At 58.6% G+C, this 17,041-nt stretch overlaps 1 protein-coding gene across 2 annotated transcripts in view; it reads left to right on the forward strand.

Moving 5' to 3' along the window:
- Positions 1-2,184: 2,184 nt before the first annotated feature.
- ZXDC (ZXD family zinc finger C) overlaps positions 2,185-17,041 on the forward strand; it is a 28,263-nt gene continuing 13,406 nt past the window's right edge. The window contains exons 1-8 of one of the 2 annotated variants that reach the window (XM_059940550.1): positions 2,185-3,075; positions 5,239-5,391; positions 5,480-5,558; positions 6,601-6,731; positions 10,258-10,428; positions 13,127-13,776; positions 14,624-14,686; positions 15,286-15,370. In XM_059940550.1, coding sequence (XP_059796533.1) covers positions 2,220-3,075; positions 5,239-5,391; positions 5,480-5,558; positions 6,601-6,731; positions 10,258-10,428; positions 13,127-13,776; positions 14,624-14,686; positions 15,286-15,370 — 2,188 coding nt within the window. In that variant the 5' untranslated portion in view covers positions 2,185-2,219. The remainder of the gene's footprint in view (positions 3,076-5,238; positions 5,392-5,479; positions 5,559-6,600; positions 6,732-10,257; positions 10,429-13,126; positions 13,777-14,623; positions 14,687-15,285; positions 15,371-17,041) is intronic. The other variant, XM_059940551.1, reaches the window with a different exon arrangement.

Consider the following 17,041-nt stretch of genomic DNA (forward strand, 5'->3'; position numbering starts at 1 on the left):
GGCCATATTTTGTTCACCCCTTTGTCTGTTGATGGACACTTGACTGTTTCCGTTTTTCTAACTGTAGCCTTATGCTACTGTGAACATTCACATACAAGTTTTTGTGTGGATGGGTTTTCATTTCTGTTGGATATATACCTAGGAGTGGAATTGCTGGGTCATAAGGAAATTCTATCCTTAACTTTTTGAGGAACTGCCAAGCTTTTTTCCACAGTGGCTTCACCATTTTACATTCCCACCAGAAATATATGAGTGTTCCAATTTTTCCACACCCTCACCAACACTTATTGTCCATTTAAAAAATTATAGCCATCCTAGTAAGTGTGAAGTGATATCTCATTGTAGTTCTGAATTGCATTTCCCTGATGAGTAATGAATGATATTGAGTTTTTTTTCATGGGCAGATTGGCTAATTGTATTTCTTCTTTGGAAAAATGTCTGTTAAGATCCCTTGTGTATTTTTAAATTGGATTGTCTGTGATTAAGTTACAAGTTTAAAAAAGTACATTCTGGATAGTAGATCCCCATCAGATATATGATTTGCAAATTTTCTCCCATTTTGTGTGTTATCTTTTCACCTTCTTGTTTGTGTTCTTTGTCTAAAGAGTTTTTAATTTTGTTGAAGCCCAACTGGTTTCTTTTCATCGGTTGTGCTTTCGGTTTCACATCTAAGAAACCACTGTGTAATCCAAGGTCACAGATCTAGTAGTTTTATAGTTACAGCTCTTACATTAGGCCTCGGATCCATGTGGAGTTCGTTTTTGTGTCTGGTACGAGGTGGAGGTCCAAACCCATTCTGCTGTATGTGGATAACCAGTTGTCCCAGGACCATTTATTGAAAAGATTGTTTCCTTCATTGAATGGTCTTGGAGCAATTTATTTTTGGCACAAATTCTTACATATAAATGTTTCCTATTCTTTTCAATATTATTGATGTACCTTATTTTATTTATTGGCCGTGTGGAGAGACCTAAGTTCCCCAACCGGCATTGCAAGCGCGGAGTCCTAACCTCTGGACCACCAGGGAACTCCTGAAGTACCTTATTTAAAAAAAAAATAAATTTATTTATTTATGGCTGCATTGGGTCTTCGTTGCTGCACGCGGGCTTTTCTCTAATTGCGGCGAGCGGGGGCTACTCTTTGTTGCGGTGCGCGGGCTTCTCATTGCCGTGGCTTCTCGTTTGGGAGCACTGGCTCTAGGTGTGCAGCCTCCAGTAGTTGCGACATGCGGGCGTAGTTGCGACATGCGGGCGTAGTTGCGACATGCGGGCTTAGTTGCGACATGCGGGCTTAGTTGCGGCAGGTGGGATCTTCCTGGACCAGGGATCGAACCCGTGACCCCTGCATTGGCAGGCGGATTCTTAACCACTGCGCCAGGGAAGTCCCCCGAAGTACTTTATTTCTGAAGAACTTTTAATAATACATCATTCCTCAATTCAATACACATTTACTGAGCGTCTCCACTGCTAGCATCTGGGCACACAGCTGTGAATGACTCAACAGGGTCCCCGTCCTCACGGAGGCTTCACTGGAACAGGGACGAACGGAACAACTGCAGTTGAGAGCTGTCTGAGGGGCGGGGGGAGGGCACTCGGAGAGAGCCCCCCAGGCTGGAACCCGCTCGTCCTGCGGGAAGAGGGGGAGCGGGGCGGGGGTCCGGTGGGGGGGAGCAAGGACAAAGCGGGGCCGCTCGGGGAGGGGGCGCAGCCGGACCTGCGCTTCGGAAGATCACGGGCGCGGCCGGCGGAGGACCGACCGGGGGCGGGGGCACGGCAGCCGCGGGGTCATCGTCCCGGAACGCGCAGGTGGGGCGCGGTCGGTCCGGGCGGGGACGAGATGCGAGGCAGCGCTCACTGAGGCGGCAGGACCGCTTGGAGCTACAAGCCGCCGGACTGTTCCTGACCCGCCGGTTCCGCCGGTTCCGCCGCGCGACCCGGCCGGGAGCGTAACGCCAGCCTCTAGCGACCCACCCTGCACCGCCCACCGCACGGAACCCTGACGTCACGCGGCCCGGCAGGCCCCGCGCCCCGCCCGCCGTTCCGCGCACGCGCGCCTCGGGCCGGCTCCGGCGCGCGCCGGGCTGCACTCCGCGCCGGGCTGCACTCCGCGCCGGGCTTTGGCGCCGACTCGCGTGCGTAGCGCACGGCGGCGCGCTCCTCGGGCGTGCGTGCGGGGTGGCGTTTCCGGCGAGGCGGTGGCTGGACGCGCAGCGGCCCAAGATGGACGCGCCGGCGCTGCTCGCCGCTGGGGCCCCGGCCCCACGCGGACCCCAGCTCGGCGGCGGCTCCGGCCGGACCCGCAGAACCCCGGGCTCCGCGCACCGCCGCCTGCTGCTGCTGCGGGACCCCGAGGACGGCGCGCAGGAGCCGCGGCGCGGGGAGGCCCGGCCGGCGGGCCCCGGCGGCGGCGACTCCTTCGTGGTGCTGCTGGAAGTGGCGCGCGGCGCGGCCGAAGCCCCGGGGCGGCGGGAGACCGAGCCCGAGCCCGGCGCCGCCGCGAGCCCGGCCGGCCGCCCTGCGCAGGTCCCCGGCGCCGCGCCCCTCGTGGGTCCCCGGGCCGCCGGCGGCCAGGACCTGCTGGTGCACTTGGAGCGCGGCGTCCTCGCGCTGGCCGCGCCGTCCCGCCGTCCGCCGCCCGGCCAGGAGGCCGCCAGCCCGGCAGGGGCCCGCCGCGCGTCCGCCGGCCCCGGGTACCGCTGCCCCGAGCCGCAGTGCGCGCTCGCCTTCGCCAAGAAGCACCAGCTCCAGGTGCACCTGTTGACGCACGGCGGCGGCCAGGGCCGGCGGCCCTTCAAGTGCCCGCTGGACGGCTGCGGCTGGGCCTTCACCACGTCGTACAAGCTCAAGCGGCACTTGCAGTCGCACGACAAGCTGCGGCCTTTCGGCTGCCCGGTGGGCGGCTGCGGCAAGAAGTTCACCACCGTGTACAACCTCAGGGCGCACATGAAGGGCCACGAGCAGGAGAGCCTGTTCAAGTGCGAGGTGTGCGCCGAGCGCTTCCCCACGCACGCCAAGCTCAGCTCGCACCAGCGCAGCCACTTCGAGCCGGAGCGGCCCTACAAGTGCGACTTTCCCGGTGAGCGGCGCCGGCGGGGCGGGGCGGGCAGCGCGGCGTCTCTTCTCCCGCTCGGGGTCGCGGTGGCTCCCGAACCCCGCCTGGCCGCGAGGCTTGGGCAGCAGCTGGGAGAATCTCGGCGCCCTTCCCCGGCGGCTTCCGGTGAGCGAGGCCATCAGGCGTCTTCCCGGAGACGGGAGCTTGAGGCAGGTCTCGCTCGTCACTTAGAAAAGCTCCGTCTGGCGTGTAGGCGCGTGCCCCGGGCTGCAGGGACGCAGGGCCACGCGGCCCAGGCGAGGCCTTAAGGCGCCGAGGGGATGATCGCGGGGGTGCGGTGCATCCACTATTGTGCCGTTGAAAGCGTTGTTTTCTTCGGGCTTCACAGTTGTGTAAAGTTCTGAAAGTCGTCTTCATCTTTAGACGGAGAGACTCTGGGCAGGTGGATGCACTGGGCGGAGGGGTCTTTCTCCGCTGTGAGTGCCCCTGACCTCTCCCCCGGGACAGGCAGCTCTAGCACGAGAGAAGGTTCCCGCCTGGGAAGGAGGGGCTGCGGTGCGGGGGCCACGCTGCAGAGCCAAGGCAGGGGATGGGGGCAGTGGGGCGGGCTGGGGGCAGGGTGCCCGAGGGCCTCCCAGGTGCCCTTCCTTAAAAGAGAAGCGCGAGTGTGTGCCCGGCGACCCTGTTGATGCGTTATGGACGCGGAGTGCGCCCCTTAGAATGTACGTTATGAAGTGTACTCACATGTGGGATTTTGAAAGGGCGGAAGAAAATTCACATGTTAACAGGTTCCCGTGTTTTCTTCCCACGTGCCCTGGCCTGTCCTGTGCACCCCGTCTCCGTGGAGAGCATGGCTGTAGGCCACTGATTCCGAACGCTTGGTCCTGCATTCGGAATCTGACGGTGGTCTGCGGACCGCCCTCTAGTAAAAAGCTCAGGGGCCATCCTTCTGAGCATAGTACCAGGAGGATGAGGGCTCCAGCCTGCTTGTGGGCACGGGGTCACCCCGGGGGTTTTGAGGTGGGCGGGAGCAGGAGAGGGACCAGTGAAGCTCCGTGGAGTGTTCCAGACCGGAGCGTCCTGAGGGGTGACCCAGGTAGAGGCAGTGGGACGCCGAGGAGGCTCCAGGTGGGAAAGATGGCAGAGCTGGCTCAGGAGGCTTGCCTGTCGGCTGGGGGAGGGTGCTTCTTGCTGAGGCGGAGGCCGACTCAGCCTGTTCACATCTCCCTGATGGAGTGTGAGAAGACACCAAGGCCCGCAATAAGCAATGGTTGGGGCTGCTGGGCGTAGACAGATTTACGCCCGAGAGGAGGATTGTAAGGCACTTCGGAAGATCAGCGCCTCCCGGCTCAGTGTCGCCATGGACGGCGGGGCTCCCTGGGCTGTCCTGCAGGGTGCTGTGCGCACCGGGCGGCACCGTCAAGGCCCTGAGGAGCGCTGCAGCGGGGACTCCTGGTAAGCACCTCGTAGCCTGGTGTTTTCTGCCCTGTTTGAGCGCTGAGCCTTTCTGTCAGAGGAGAACTAGTGACGTGCAAAGGCTGGTGGCTCAGCCGGGCTTGAAGATGCAGGTGGTGGGAAAAGGCCATGTGAGCGAAGATGACCCCAGTGACCCTTGACAGAGCAGGGAACCCCGAGGAAATGGACCAAAGGGGGAGAGAAGGTCGCTGCCCGAGGCCGGGCTGTCAGCCGCCAAGGACGTCCGGGAGGGTGTTTATGAGGGGGGGGGGGATGCGGCCTCACTCCCACAGGTGAAAAAGTCTCAGGTGTTACTGCAGTCGTTTGCAGCCCTTCCAAGCTCAGCCCGACCAGACGGAATCTTGTTCCTTAGTCTCTGATTTCTCTCGTTGGGTTTATGGTCTCACGTGGGCAACCTGGGCAGTTGAGTTCCCACCATGTCCACAGGGTCTGAGCTACAGAACTGGGGGCAGGGCTGTGCTGGAGGACTTTCTCTTGATCTGGTGCTTTGTCTCCGGGTCACATGGGGGCAGGTGGCCTGTGTGCACCCGTGGGCTGCCCTGAGCCACCCGTACTTCAGCTGCAAAGGTCTTCACTGTCTGGAGATGCTCCTTAGTCGTTCTCCTCCCCGTCTGCCCCAGTGCACGCAGCGCCCTGGGGTGGTGGCTGGTTTAGCCGTGTTCTGTGATTTTCGTCACGCCAGTGAGCAGGGTTTGTGTTTTCTCTGTTCAGGCTGTGAGAAGACGTTCATCACAGTGAGTGCTCTGTTTTCCCATAACCGGGCCCACTTCAGGGAACAAGAACTCTTTTCTTGCTCCTTTCCTGGATGCAGCAAACAGTATGACAAAGCCTGTCGTCTGAAAATCCACCTGAGAAGCCATACAGGTAACGAGCCGGGGACGTCTGGACCCCATCTGCTGTCGGCGCAGCCCACATTTGTAATCACGTGGTGTGATTTTTTTTCTTTTCTAAGGCGAAAGACCTTTTATCTGTGATTCTGACAGTTGTGGCTGGACCTTCACCAGCATGTCTAAACTCCTAAGGCACAAAAGGTAACCTTTTACATTTTGGTTGAATTATCAGTTTTGAAAACAGGTGAGTTGTTTGTTAGTAGTAGAAGCCTATGGATGGAATAATCTTTGGATTTCTTTAAGTTATGAAAAACAAACCAACGTGGATAACTTAGAAAATTCAGAAACCTTATAAGAAGAAAACCACACAGAATCTGATCACCCAAAGTCAGTTTTTTCTGTGTGTACTTGTTTTTAAGTTTAACTGGTATACTTAATATGCAATTTGATATTTAAAAAAAATTAAGGTTATAGATTAAGCCTTGGTCGTGTCTTTACAAACTTTCCGCCGTGGTGACGCCTTGGAGGACTGGGCCTCTGTGCAGGTGACACTTGGCGCCTGGCCTGTGTCCCTTGTTCGGCCTCTCAGCAGCTCTGACACTGAAGCTCTTGTTCTCCTGTTTTTGTTTTGTTTTATACATTTATTTATTTTTATTTATTTTATTTTTGGCTGCGTTGGGTCTTCGTTGCTGCACGCAGGCTTTCTCTAGTTGCGGCGAGCGGGGGCTTCTCATTGTGGTGCGTGGCCTTCTCTTTGTGGTGGCTTCTCTTGTTGCGGAGCACGGGCTCTAGGTGTGCAGGCTTCAGTAGTTGCAGCCTGTGGGCTCAGTAGTTGTGGCTCGCGGGCTCTAGAGCACAGGCTCAGTAGTTGTGGCGCGTGGGCTTAGTTGCTCCGCGGCATGTGGGGTCTTCCCAGACCAGGGATCGAGCCCATGTCCCCTGCATCGGCAGGCAGATTCTTAACCGCTGTACCACCAGGGAAGCCTCTTGTTCTCCTCTTTTGCATTGGGAGCCAGAGAGGTTGGGTGCTTTATCTGTACTTGCACAGTTGGGATCTGAGGTGTCTGCTTAGAGAAAGACTGTGTGTATGTGAGGTGAGGTCCCCTGCGGTGTGGACAGCCTGTGTAGGAGTGGGGCGGCTGAGCGGGGGAAGTGGCTTCATCAGGGTCTCTGGGAGGCTGCTCCTCCGGAATGGAACACTCTGGCTGTGAGTGGTCACTGCCCGTTGCTCTCTGTCCCGCAGGAAGCACGATGAGGACCGCCGCTTCCCCTGCCCCGTCGAGGGCTGCGGGAAGTCGTTCACCAGGGCCGAGCACCTCAAGGGCCACAGCGTCACCCACCTGGGCACCAAGCCCTTCGCGTGTCCCGTGGAAGGTAGGTGTGAGCCGGCCCCACGGCTGCCTGGACGCTCTGCGTGGAAGTTGCTTCGAGGTGCGTCGTGTCGGCTGCGGCGTGAGGTGGGCTCGGCTGGTTTTAGCCGGTGGCCGGGTCTTGGGAGCAGGGTGTCGGAAAGAGCAGATTCAGAGTCAGGCCGCGGGACTTTGGGCCCTGCAGGGGGCGCTCTGCTGAGTCCCCTCTGGGTTTGATGGTTGTGAGGATTCACTGACAGAACGTGTGAAGAAAGCCCGTTTCGGCACGTGGCACGTCTCGGACTCAGTAGCCGTGGCTCCTCACGCTGTGAGTGGACAGCAGTGAAGCCAGGCTGGCGATTTAGAGGCAGGATTCCGGGTCGGCGGGAGGGTTCCCTCGGGGTGTGAAGTTGAACCCTGGCTCCACCCTCCCTGAATCAGTGACCTCAGGCAAGGTTCTCCGGGCTTCAGTTTCCTCACCTGGAGAAAGGGATACCAAACACCCACTTCCAGCTGAGCAGTTCCTGGAATGTAGCCCAGGTGGTCTAATCAGACACAGACCCGCCTCTCCCCAGGGCTCCAGTTGGGGCCGCAGGTACACAGCTAACGACCTGCAGGTGCTTGGCGCACAGAGGAGGTCACCTGGAGGGTTCTTGGGGTGGGGGAGTGGCTCCCAGGAGGCAGGGGCAGTGGAGGCAGAAGGGCCGGTGTGGGCAGCAGGCGGAGGGCTCTAGGCGGGGTGATGGGGCCACAGTGGAGGTTTAGGCCGAGTCTGGGGTCCTGGGCAGGTGGTGGGAAGGGAGGACGGCGTAGGCGGCAGAGGCGGGAGTTAGAACGCACGGTGCCTGGCGAGGGTTCAGGAGCGGGTGCTGTGGAGGAGGTGGCGGCTGGGCCAGCGTCTCAGCTGAGACGGGGACACGGGGCACAGGTAGGAGATGGGTCTGGACGCCTGCGTTCCAGGTGCCGCGGGCTTTGCCGGCACATGCTCAGGAGGCGGGGCAGCGGGCTGGGGGTGGGGCAGACCACGCGGGGCGGTCCTTCAGGCCGGGTCGGCGCGGCGAAGGCGCCTGCGCGTGCGGCTCCCAGCCCTTTCTCTTCCCTGCTTCTGTCCAGTGCGGGGGGGTGGGGGTGGGGGCTCCGCTGGTGAGGGAGTTTAATTAGGGCTGAGAGGACTTCAGTAAGCGCCACCCGCTGCTGGCAGGTCTGGGCAGGAGGCCTGCGGCCCAGCCCTGGGAACTGCCCCGCGTGCGGGCGGGCAAGCAGAGGGCGCCCCGGGAGGGGCCTGAGGAGGACGCGAGGGGCCAGGTGGGCACTGGGCCAAGAGAGGACGAAGTTTGGGAAAGGAGGCAAGTGGGCCGGTGCGAGGAGCTGAGGGGCCGCGGGCGGCTGGCGAGGCCTGCGGTCGCGGGGGGGGGGGGGGGGGGGGGGGAGGCTAACCCCGGGGGGTGGGCGGGGCGAGGCGGGTGGGCGGGGCGAGGTGGGAGAGGCTTGTGCCCGCTTCCCTCCTCCTTGAGGGGTTTGAGGGAAAGAGGAAGGGGCACGAATGGCGACGGAGGAGGGAGGTTTTTCCTTTTGGTGACTGCGTCCTTGAGAGCTCTGCGCCGGTCTGACATAGAGGGTGACCGGCAGCGCTTGGTCAAGGGTGTGCTTTTCAAGGGAGTGGCGGTGAAGGCGGGCTGGCGGAGGCATCCCAGAATCCTTTTTCACGTGTGCTGAGAGTTGACAGTTCTTGAGTCTGGATGATTTTACCATTTTCTCTGTTTTTGTAGGTGTTTGAAACATTCTTAATAAAAAGTTAAAAAGCCGCCACTCCCCGCCTTTTCCATAGCAGTAGCAGGAGGAGGAGAGGACGGGGAGGGGAGCGCGGCAGCGAGTGTGTACGAGGGTGGGCTGAGGGCGGCGTGTGCCTGGTGGGGCTTCTCTGGGCCTCCAGCCTGCCGTGGTCCCCGCGGGAATGTGGGTGGCAGCTGAGCAGACTCCTGAGGAGTTGGGGTTTGGAGGGAAGTCTGTCTTTGACAAGTTGCTTCTGCCCTTCCCCTGGCGGGGTGATAACTTGGTAGAAGTGCGTGGGGCTGTGTGTGAATATCCTTAATTTGTAAAGCAGTAACACAAGTCTCAATAGATTATGTTGTAATTAGGAGAACGTAGTCGTTGACACACGTGGAAAAATGGTCCTACTCCTGATCATCAAAGGAAATACAAATTAAAATGATACCTATCTTGTTCCCTGTTGAATTCGCAAGTATCTCTACAAGTGGAAACTCCCCGCTGGCAGCAGCGTGGTGGACGTCCCTGTGGTGGTCGACCCCGCCCTCGGGAAGGCCGTGCGGTAGGCGGTGCTCAGCACCGCCGCCGCGTGATCAGCCTGGAGGTCTCTGTGAGGGTCCCAGCTGGGAGGGGGTGTGGAGCACAGCACGTGTGGCGACAGGGCCCCCGGGGGCAAGACCAGAGGTGTCTCTTCTCTGTTGTGTTTCCCAAGTGCCCTGTTCTGAGCCTGACCTGGCAACGGGTGTGAAGTTTTGTTTGAAAATGAAATCAGTTCAGAACTGCTCTCAGGGGTAGCAGAGCCCTTACTGCCGTGGCCGTATCCTCTCTGCGTAGCCTCTTTTCCTGAAGTAGCCCTCCTCCGGGCCCCGGGCCCCAGCGACCCCGTCACCTTCCCTGACGTGCTGTAGCGTGACAGCGCTGTGGCGTCCTTCCTGGGCGTCGTGAGTACCGTGGAGGCCCCGCTTTACGGAAGGGGTCGAGACGGCCGTACGCGGGTGGGGCCGGTCCTGCAGCGCCCCACAGCCTGGCCTGGCAGCCCCTCGGCCGCACCTCCTTGCTGTGGTGGCCACGCCGCCCGGCACCTCAGACGTGACCTGTCTCCTGAGACCTTCCCTCCTCGGGGTGGGGCTCTCCTCTGCTCCCGGAACGCTGGGTGGCCCGACCCCGGGCTTCAGTCCGCCTGTGTTAGGACAGCTGGCTGCTTATGTGTCCCTACCAGGTGACGAGCTTGTGGCTGTCAGGAACCCCTCTTCCCTCCTGTGACCCCGCCGTGCCGAGCTCCAGCGGTGGGATGTCGGGGCGTGAAGGAGGGCTCTGGGTCTGCCTGTTTCCCTCTGCCCCGGGTGCGTGTCTGCTCTGCGGACTTGGGCAGGGCCAACTCCGGGCTCCCCTCCTGCCCCTGAGTCCCGGCCATCTGCTCGGCCCGTCTGGGCAACAGCTTCTTAGGGGCGAAATGAGAGGAAGTGGCGGGTCTGTGGGGTGGTCTCCAGCCCCAGATGTCACGGGGTCGCAGGTTTTCTTCCAGTAGCAGCTTAATGGAGGCGGTCAGCCTGACTTGAGCGGTTGAGGGATGGAGTTGCTGATGCAGCCCTGGTGGCGGGAGAGGAGACAGGCCGGAGCTGACTTGTGCAGGTCACGCGTCCTGTCTGCGGCCGACGCGGGACTTCGGGGTTCCTCGTGATGCTGCCTGAGGGCGCTTGCCGGGGGCAGAGCGGGACGTGCCCTGTCTGGGGGCTGCCGGGACGGGGACCCTCAGGCTAACACGCGTCCCTCTCTCTGCCCAGGGTGCTGTGCCAGGTTCTCCGCGCGGAGCAGCCTCTACATCCACTCCAAGAAGCACCTGCAGGACGTGGCCGCTCCGAAAAGCAGGTGCCCGGTGTCCAGCTGCCACAGACTCTTCTCTTCCAAGCACAGCGTGAAGGCCCACGTGATCAGACAGCACCACCGGCACCCAGGTCGGCCCCGCTCACGGCCCTGAGGGCGCCCAGAGTCCACTGGACGCGTGTCAGGGACGCAGCGCGAGTCGCTGCTTCCTCGGCCCCCAGCCCAGGGACCGCAGCTGCCACGCTGCGTGGCCTCGTGGCCTCTCTTCTGCCGCTTCCTGCCTCTGACCCTCTCACCCGCCCTTGTGTCTGAGGGGCTTCCGCGGGGTTGGCCTCCGTAGCCTGGTCTCCTGAGTCTCTCCTTGTGACCTCGTCCTGTGTCCCGAGCCTGCCCCGCATCGCGTCCGACCCTTCAGCTCCTCCTGTCCGTCCCACCGCCTGGGAGAGTCCTTGGAGACAGGACAGAGCTGTTTCCGGACGTCCTGGGGGCAGAGCGCGAACCATGACGAGCCCAGAGGGGCGACTCTGGGCACACGGACCTGGCCGTCCTGCTACCTGGGGGCCTGGGACTGAGAATCCCGCCCCGTGCACCGGCCCCTGGGCGGGCCTGAGGGTCTGGGTGGCCCTGCGGCTGCCTCTCCCTAGAGCCGTCCCAGCACCGTGCTCTGCGGCCCGGCAGGGCCTGGAGGGTGAAGTCCTACCTGTAGTTACCTGAGCAGCTGCTGCCAGGCCCTGCTCAGTGCCACCTTTGTGACAGGCCTGCCCAGCCTCAGGCATAGCCACTTGCCCGCTGTGATCCTGGGAGGGGCACCAGTACGTGAAGCACGTGTTGGGTAGGTGATGGGGGGTTGGTCCCGGGCCCTGCATTTACGCTGTGACATGGTCTCGTGTCAGGTAGGTCATCAGGGGTGTGTGTCCCAGGCCTGGCGTTTATGATGTAGCACGGTCTCTTGTCGGGTAGGTGCCTGGGGTGCATCCCAAGCCCCACATTTATGATCTGACGTGGTCTTCTGTGGCGTAGGTGACTGAGGGGTGGCCCAGGCCTGGTATTTATGATGTGACGTGGTCCCATGTCGGGTATGTGACGGGGTCCCAGGCTTGCCTCCTGATAAATAGGTGCCTGGGAGCATCTGTTTATTGTGGACGGACTCTGCCAGGCCCTGAATTGGCTTTTCGGGTCCCTCTCACATTGGTCCCGGGTGGGGCTCACATTGGCAAGGAAGTGCTGGAGTGAGGTCATGCTGTGGCCTCATGCAGGATGCTCTGTATTAATGTTTGTTTAATGATTTTTGAATGTCTGGCCCTTGCACGTTGGCAGGTCTCCAGTAAATATTTGTGGAATCAGCAAGATGCTAAATAGGAGATTTATGAGCACACTGGTATCTATTTGCCTAGATTATTATTGATTTTTTCATAGGGAGCTGAATCATCAAGATTATCAAGGAAACTTTTGAAAAAGAGACATGTTTCCATTTTTAGTTACTTCAAAGAGTCACTGCCCTTTCAGAATGTTTCCTTGGTACTAGATGATTATTGAAGCAATGATAGGTTGATCCAGTTCTTAAACTCTGAAGTAGTATGACAGCTGCAGATGATATATTCTGAATTTGGTTGTCGTTTATTTACTTTTGGGGGGGTGGCGTCTAGAGTAGATTTCTTTCATGGGTTCACGGTAGAAGCATCATAGGCACTTTGACGTGGCGTCCACAGCTGGACAGTGTGAGCTTGGGATTAGCTCAGGGTTGGGAGGGAGGGATGGTGCCAGGCCTGGGAGCGCCTTTCCCTCTGGCCGGGCCTGGGTGTCGGAAGCCGCAGGAGAGGGGCAGTCAAGGCCTCGTTTGGCAGCTGTGCCCCAGTTCTTCGTGCTTCCATTTTCCTGTTTGCTTGGTGCCTGGTGAGCCCTAGGATTTGGGTGATTGGGTGTCCTTGTGTATGAACCCCCAACTTGAACATTCATTGAAACTTTTTTACGGTATGTTAGTGTTCATCATTCTCCCAAGGGTAATCTGATTACTTAAAATCTTAATTGAATAACAATTAAGTATTGGGAGAGCGCTGCGGCAGCAATTAAGTGAACGAGGGCGGCTTGTTGAGGGCCAGGCCCTGTGTCTGCCACTGAGGGGCACAGACGCTGGAACCCACGGCAGTGGGGGCAGTGGAGCCTGGAAATGGAGCAGCTCCATCCAGGAGGCCACGGCCAGGCCTGCAGAGTGCGGTGTCTGACATGTGCTCTCCGCAGCTCCCTGGGGGCGCCCTGCTCCAGCCCAGAGGCAGGCAGGCCGGCAGGCCAGATTTCCCCCACTGTCCGTCCCTGCCCTTGCGCCCTCTCGTTCTGGAGAGGCTGCTTGTCGCGAAGTGGGCAGAGAGCTGGGTGGGACGTGGACCCACATAGCTGATGCCAGAAATGACAGGGAGCCAGGGTTCAGCGTGGCCTGAGGCCTGCAGGTGTCTGCTCTGCGAGAGTGCTTGGTCTCCTAGGGTGGCTGCTCGTGGTGGAGTGAGCTCAGGGTTTGAAGCCAGTAGGACTGGGGTTCGAGTCTTGCCTCTTCCCGTCACTGGGCGGTGTCTTTCGGGAGCGTCGTTGACCCAGGTCATGCCCGCAGTCTGGGGAGATGCCCGTGGGCTCGAGGCTCCGGGCAGCGTGGACAGGGCGCCTGGCGTGTCCCCCACGGCGCCTTGCTGCAGAGCGTGGCCGCCTGCAGGGCCAGGCAGCGGCCGCAGGAAGAGCCGTCCTTGTCCCCTCGGTGGTCGCCCGCTCACGTCTTGAGCACATACAGAGCTCCCTGGTCTCTGAGGGCCTAAGGTCACCAGAGTGTTCCTTCCTTTTCAGACCTCTTCCCTCCGCTGGGAGCTCCAAGCGCGCTCGCGCCCAGCAGTGACCTCAGCAGCCCCAGCCAGAGTGAGTTCAGCAGCGTGGACCTGGCGGTCCTCTTCTCCGACACGCCTGGCGACAGCGGTGGTGCCCCCAGGACCTCCGATGGGGCGCTGCGCACTGGGATCCTGACTGTCGATGTGACTTCCGTGAGCGCCTCTCTCGGGGGGGGCCTCCCTGCCAGTCAGGCTGCCTCAGGGCCCATGGGCCCCCTGGTCTTGGTGGCCCACGGTGACGTCCCACCGGGCCCGGACAGGCCCCTCGTCCTCGGGACGGCAGCCACGGTTCTCCAGCAGGGCAGCCTCGCTGCAGATGACGTGCAGGCCGTGGACGCAGGGGCGCTGGGCTGTCTGGTGGCTCTGCCCGTGAAGAGCTTGAGTCGGGACCCCCAGGCTTTCACCTCTGCGAGCGGCCCCCAGGGAGACGACAGTGCCCCTGAGCTGCTGGTTCCCATCAAAGTGGAACCGGACTCGGCCCCCGGCCCCGACGCCGTCAGACAGCAGGCGTGGAGCGGAGGGGCGCTGCGGCCTGTGGAGTCCAGCCCTGCAGAGGAGCTCGGACCTCGGAAAGACGCGGGACTTGGTGCGGGGACCGGCGGCTTCTACTTGGTATGAAGTGCTCTGTTCGGTCACGTCTCACACCCGCCGTGCGGTGTTCTGGATTAATCTACGTGCAGACGTTTCTTAGGGGTTTGCGAAAGGATGGAGCTCCTGCCTACAAATCTGGAAATCTGAGTTCCAATTTCGAGTCTGGAACGGATTAGTTTTTATGACCTTGAGCAAATCACTTAACGTGTCTGAGCCTTAAATTCTCACTTATTTCTAAAATGAGGGGCTTTGGCTACATGATTTCTAAGGTCTTTTCGAGTTCTGTGATTTGGTGGTAACGTGTCTTTTCTTGAAAAATGCTGGGGTATTTCATAATGTTGAAACGTTCTGTGTTTGAGCTTATCACATAATAGCAGATCCTCAGACGGAGTCGTGACCAAGAGGAATTGTGACATCAACTGTCTCTTAAGGCTTAATGGAAACTAAAACCATGCAAAAATTTTTAATTTGAATTAAGAACAACAAAAAAAGGGAGTGGTCTGGGAGCCTTTGTCTCTGGAGGGTTACAAGAGCACTTCTCCAATTGCGAGGCTTGGCAGTTAATATATTTTAACTATATTTATGTCAGTTATACATTTAATATAATTTAATTTAAAGTAATTTAATCAGATTCTTAAGAGAATGTCTTTCCTCAGCCTCAGGTGGGAGTGATCAAGTAGGTTTTTCTTTGTGGTGCAGGTTAATTGATGGTGATGTTTGTATTCAAAAAGTTAAATCTTAATTTACCATGATATAAAGAAAAGTTACTCCTTTGAATCAGCGTCCTCTGTGAGGGATGCGGCAGTGGCCTAGGGCCGGCGGAGCGCGAGACTGACCCTGACCCTGACCCTGTCCGTTCTCTCGCTAGCTGTGTGACGTGAGCCAGCCGGGCATCTGTGAGCCCAGAAGGCGCGTGGCGAAGGGGCCGCAGGTACGCCCGAGCCTCTCTCTGCGGGGACGAGGGTTCCACCGTGTCCTCGCCATGCGTCCGCAGGGGTGTGGCGCCCCCAGTCCCGTGTGCGTACGTCAGGTCCCTCGGTAAATGCCCCGGTTCAGTGATGCACTTACTGCTCTGCTTTGCCGGGTGAGACCCTGAGTGGAGCACCTGCCCTGAGCAGCCTCCGTGGGGCACACGGCCTGGGCCCCCGGGGTGGCCACGCGGGCGTGGTGTGACACGTCCTGAACCCCGGGGAGGGGCCGCAGTCAGTGAGTCCTGGTCACTGAGGACACTGGTTCTGTGTTTCAGACAGCAGAGCGGTCTGCAGTTCACTTTAAGCTGGTTTCTGTGTAAAATATTTTAGTACGTTTTAGACTTTGAAGGAATAAACTTTGCTTCCCTGGATAATAAAATCACGTGTATGGTTCCAGCTCAGACTCCGTGCAGCGGTCGCTGTCACTGGATGTGGCATTTGATTCTCTGAGCCTTTGCTGGGGTCTGTTCAGGAAGCAGACCCCGCGCTCAGTAGGTCCCCTGCTCCCCTCCCTCTACTGTTTGGGTCCCGTGACTGATATGCTTTTCTTTGGTCTCAGGAAGGCGGGGGCTCAGCAAGAACTGATTCCCGAGCCATTCAACTAGCCAAGGAAAAAAAGCAGAAAGGAGCTGGGAGCCACACAGGTGAGGCTGTGTGCGGGGAGGGGGCCGGGCGCGTCTCGTGGGGCCCCCCAGGGGGCATGTGGCGCTGTGGATCCCCAGTGCAGGGTCGCTGCTGATTTTAAAGTGTCGGCATCTTGTTTGAATTTTTAGAAAACACTAAGTGGACCAGACAGGACCTGCTAGTTTGTGACCTCCTCCATCCATCCTGAAAATGGGATAGTGGGCACGGTGCTTAAGGGAAACTGCAGTCAGTCCTTTTGTGAAGGTGATGCTGAATTCTTCAAATAGCATTATTTTGTAGATTTCACTTTATAAAAAATATTTATCTAAAATATGTTTTAAAATGTCAAAAGGTATGTAGGATTAGCTGTATACCATTTTACATCTTCTTAATACGACAGCGTCTTATTTCACGTAATGGTAGCGCCCTCCTCTCTGGGGCAGTAAATAGTGCCCCCCGGTGAGCGTGGGCCCTGTCAGCGTTCGCTGTGCCGAGGAGGGCCAGCCCTGCGGTTCCCGAAGGCCGGGGGGTGGGAGCTTCAGAGCTGGCGGCGGCAGGTGGTGGTGGCGTCCACGAGGGCACAGTTGGTGAGGGGCCGGGGCCTCAGCTCCGTGGAGGTGGAGCTGCTCTGGGGCGGCATCTGTAGAGAAAGTTTTGTTTTCATGGTTTTTGTAATATTTCAGCGTTATCTTTTTAAAAACAAGGACACTTAAATACACGCCAGGCACTGTTATCACTTCTTTAGGAGTTAGCAGTACATGTTTCCTTAAAATCAATATCTAGCCAGCGTTCCCATTTTTAGTCGTTTCAGATGCCATGAATGTTTTTATACCTGTTTATTCTAATCAGCCAAGTAAGGCCCGTATTTCCTGTTGGTTGTTGCATGTCTGGGGTCTCTTTCACATTCGTAGCCCCGCCCGTGTGTGTGTGCGTGTACGTGTGCGTGTGCGTGTACGCGCGTCCGCTGGAGGCTGGGCAGTTTGCCCCATCGGGTTGGCGGGTCTCGTACTTCAGGGTAACAGGTCGCTCTGTCTCCGTGTTTCCTGTAAACCAGTTGCTCCGGCTGGAGGCTTTGCTCTGACTCGACTTAGAGCCTGTGGGGCCCTGACGGCCGGCCCAGCCGCGGACGCCCAGGGTCTGGACTGTTAATCACCAGGCTGCAGGAGGAAGCTGATGTCTTTCCCATTTTAAGCTAGAATACTTCTGCTCATACAGGAAAGCCAGCAGAAATGTCTGCATTTGTCTCTTAATCAGTTTTCAAAATAACGAGCTAGCTGGTTTCTTTGCATCCTCCAGGGGTGGTCAGGGTACTTCATACGCTCATTGATTTAAACATCCTATCGACTTTCAAGGGACATAGAAATCTGGATCCTGTCCAGTATGCAGCCTTCACACGTGAAGGCAGGAGAAGAGTTTCTTCTTGGGGTGTGTAGGCTCACCTTTGCCCCCACGTGACCTTGAACGCCCTCGTGTCCCGTAACAGCCAAGAGGTAGAGGAACATAAATAGAGACCCACAGCCCCGTTCCCAGAACCCTCGGGGCCAGCTGTGTGTTTCCCCTGACCCTTTACTTTGGTGGAATTTTAGACTTGCAGAAACACGCTTCCATGTGTGTTGTCCCCAGTTGTGGTGCCCTCCACCCAGCCTCCCCCGTGTGGACGTGTTCTGAGATCACGTGTGTCCACAAAGCTG

Source organism: Balaenoptera ricei, chromosome 11, assembly GCF_028023285.1.
Source record: "Balaenoptera ricei isolate mBalRic1 chromosome 11, mBalRic1.hap2, whole genome shotgun sequence".
NCBI classification, from domain to species: domain Eukaryota; kingdom Metazoa; phylum Chordata; class Mammalia; order Artiodactyla; family Balaenopteridae; genus Balaenoptera; species Balaenoptera ricei.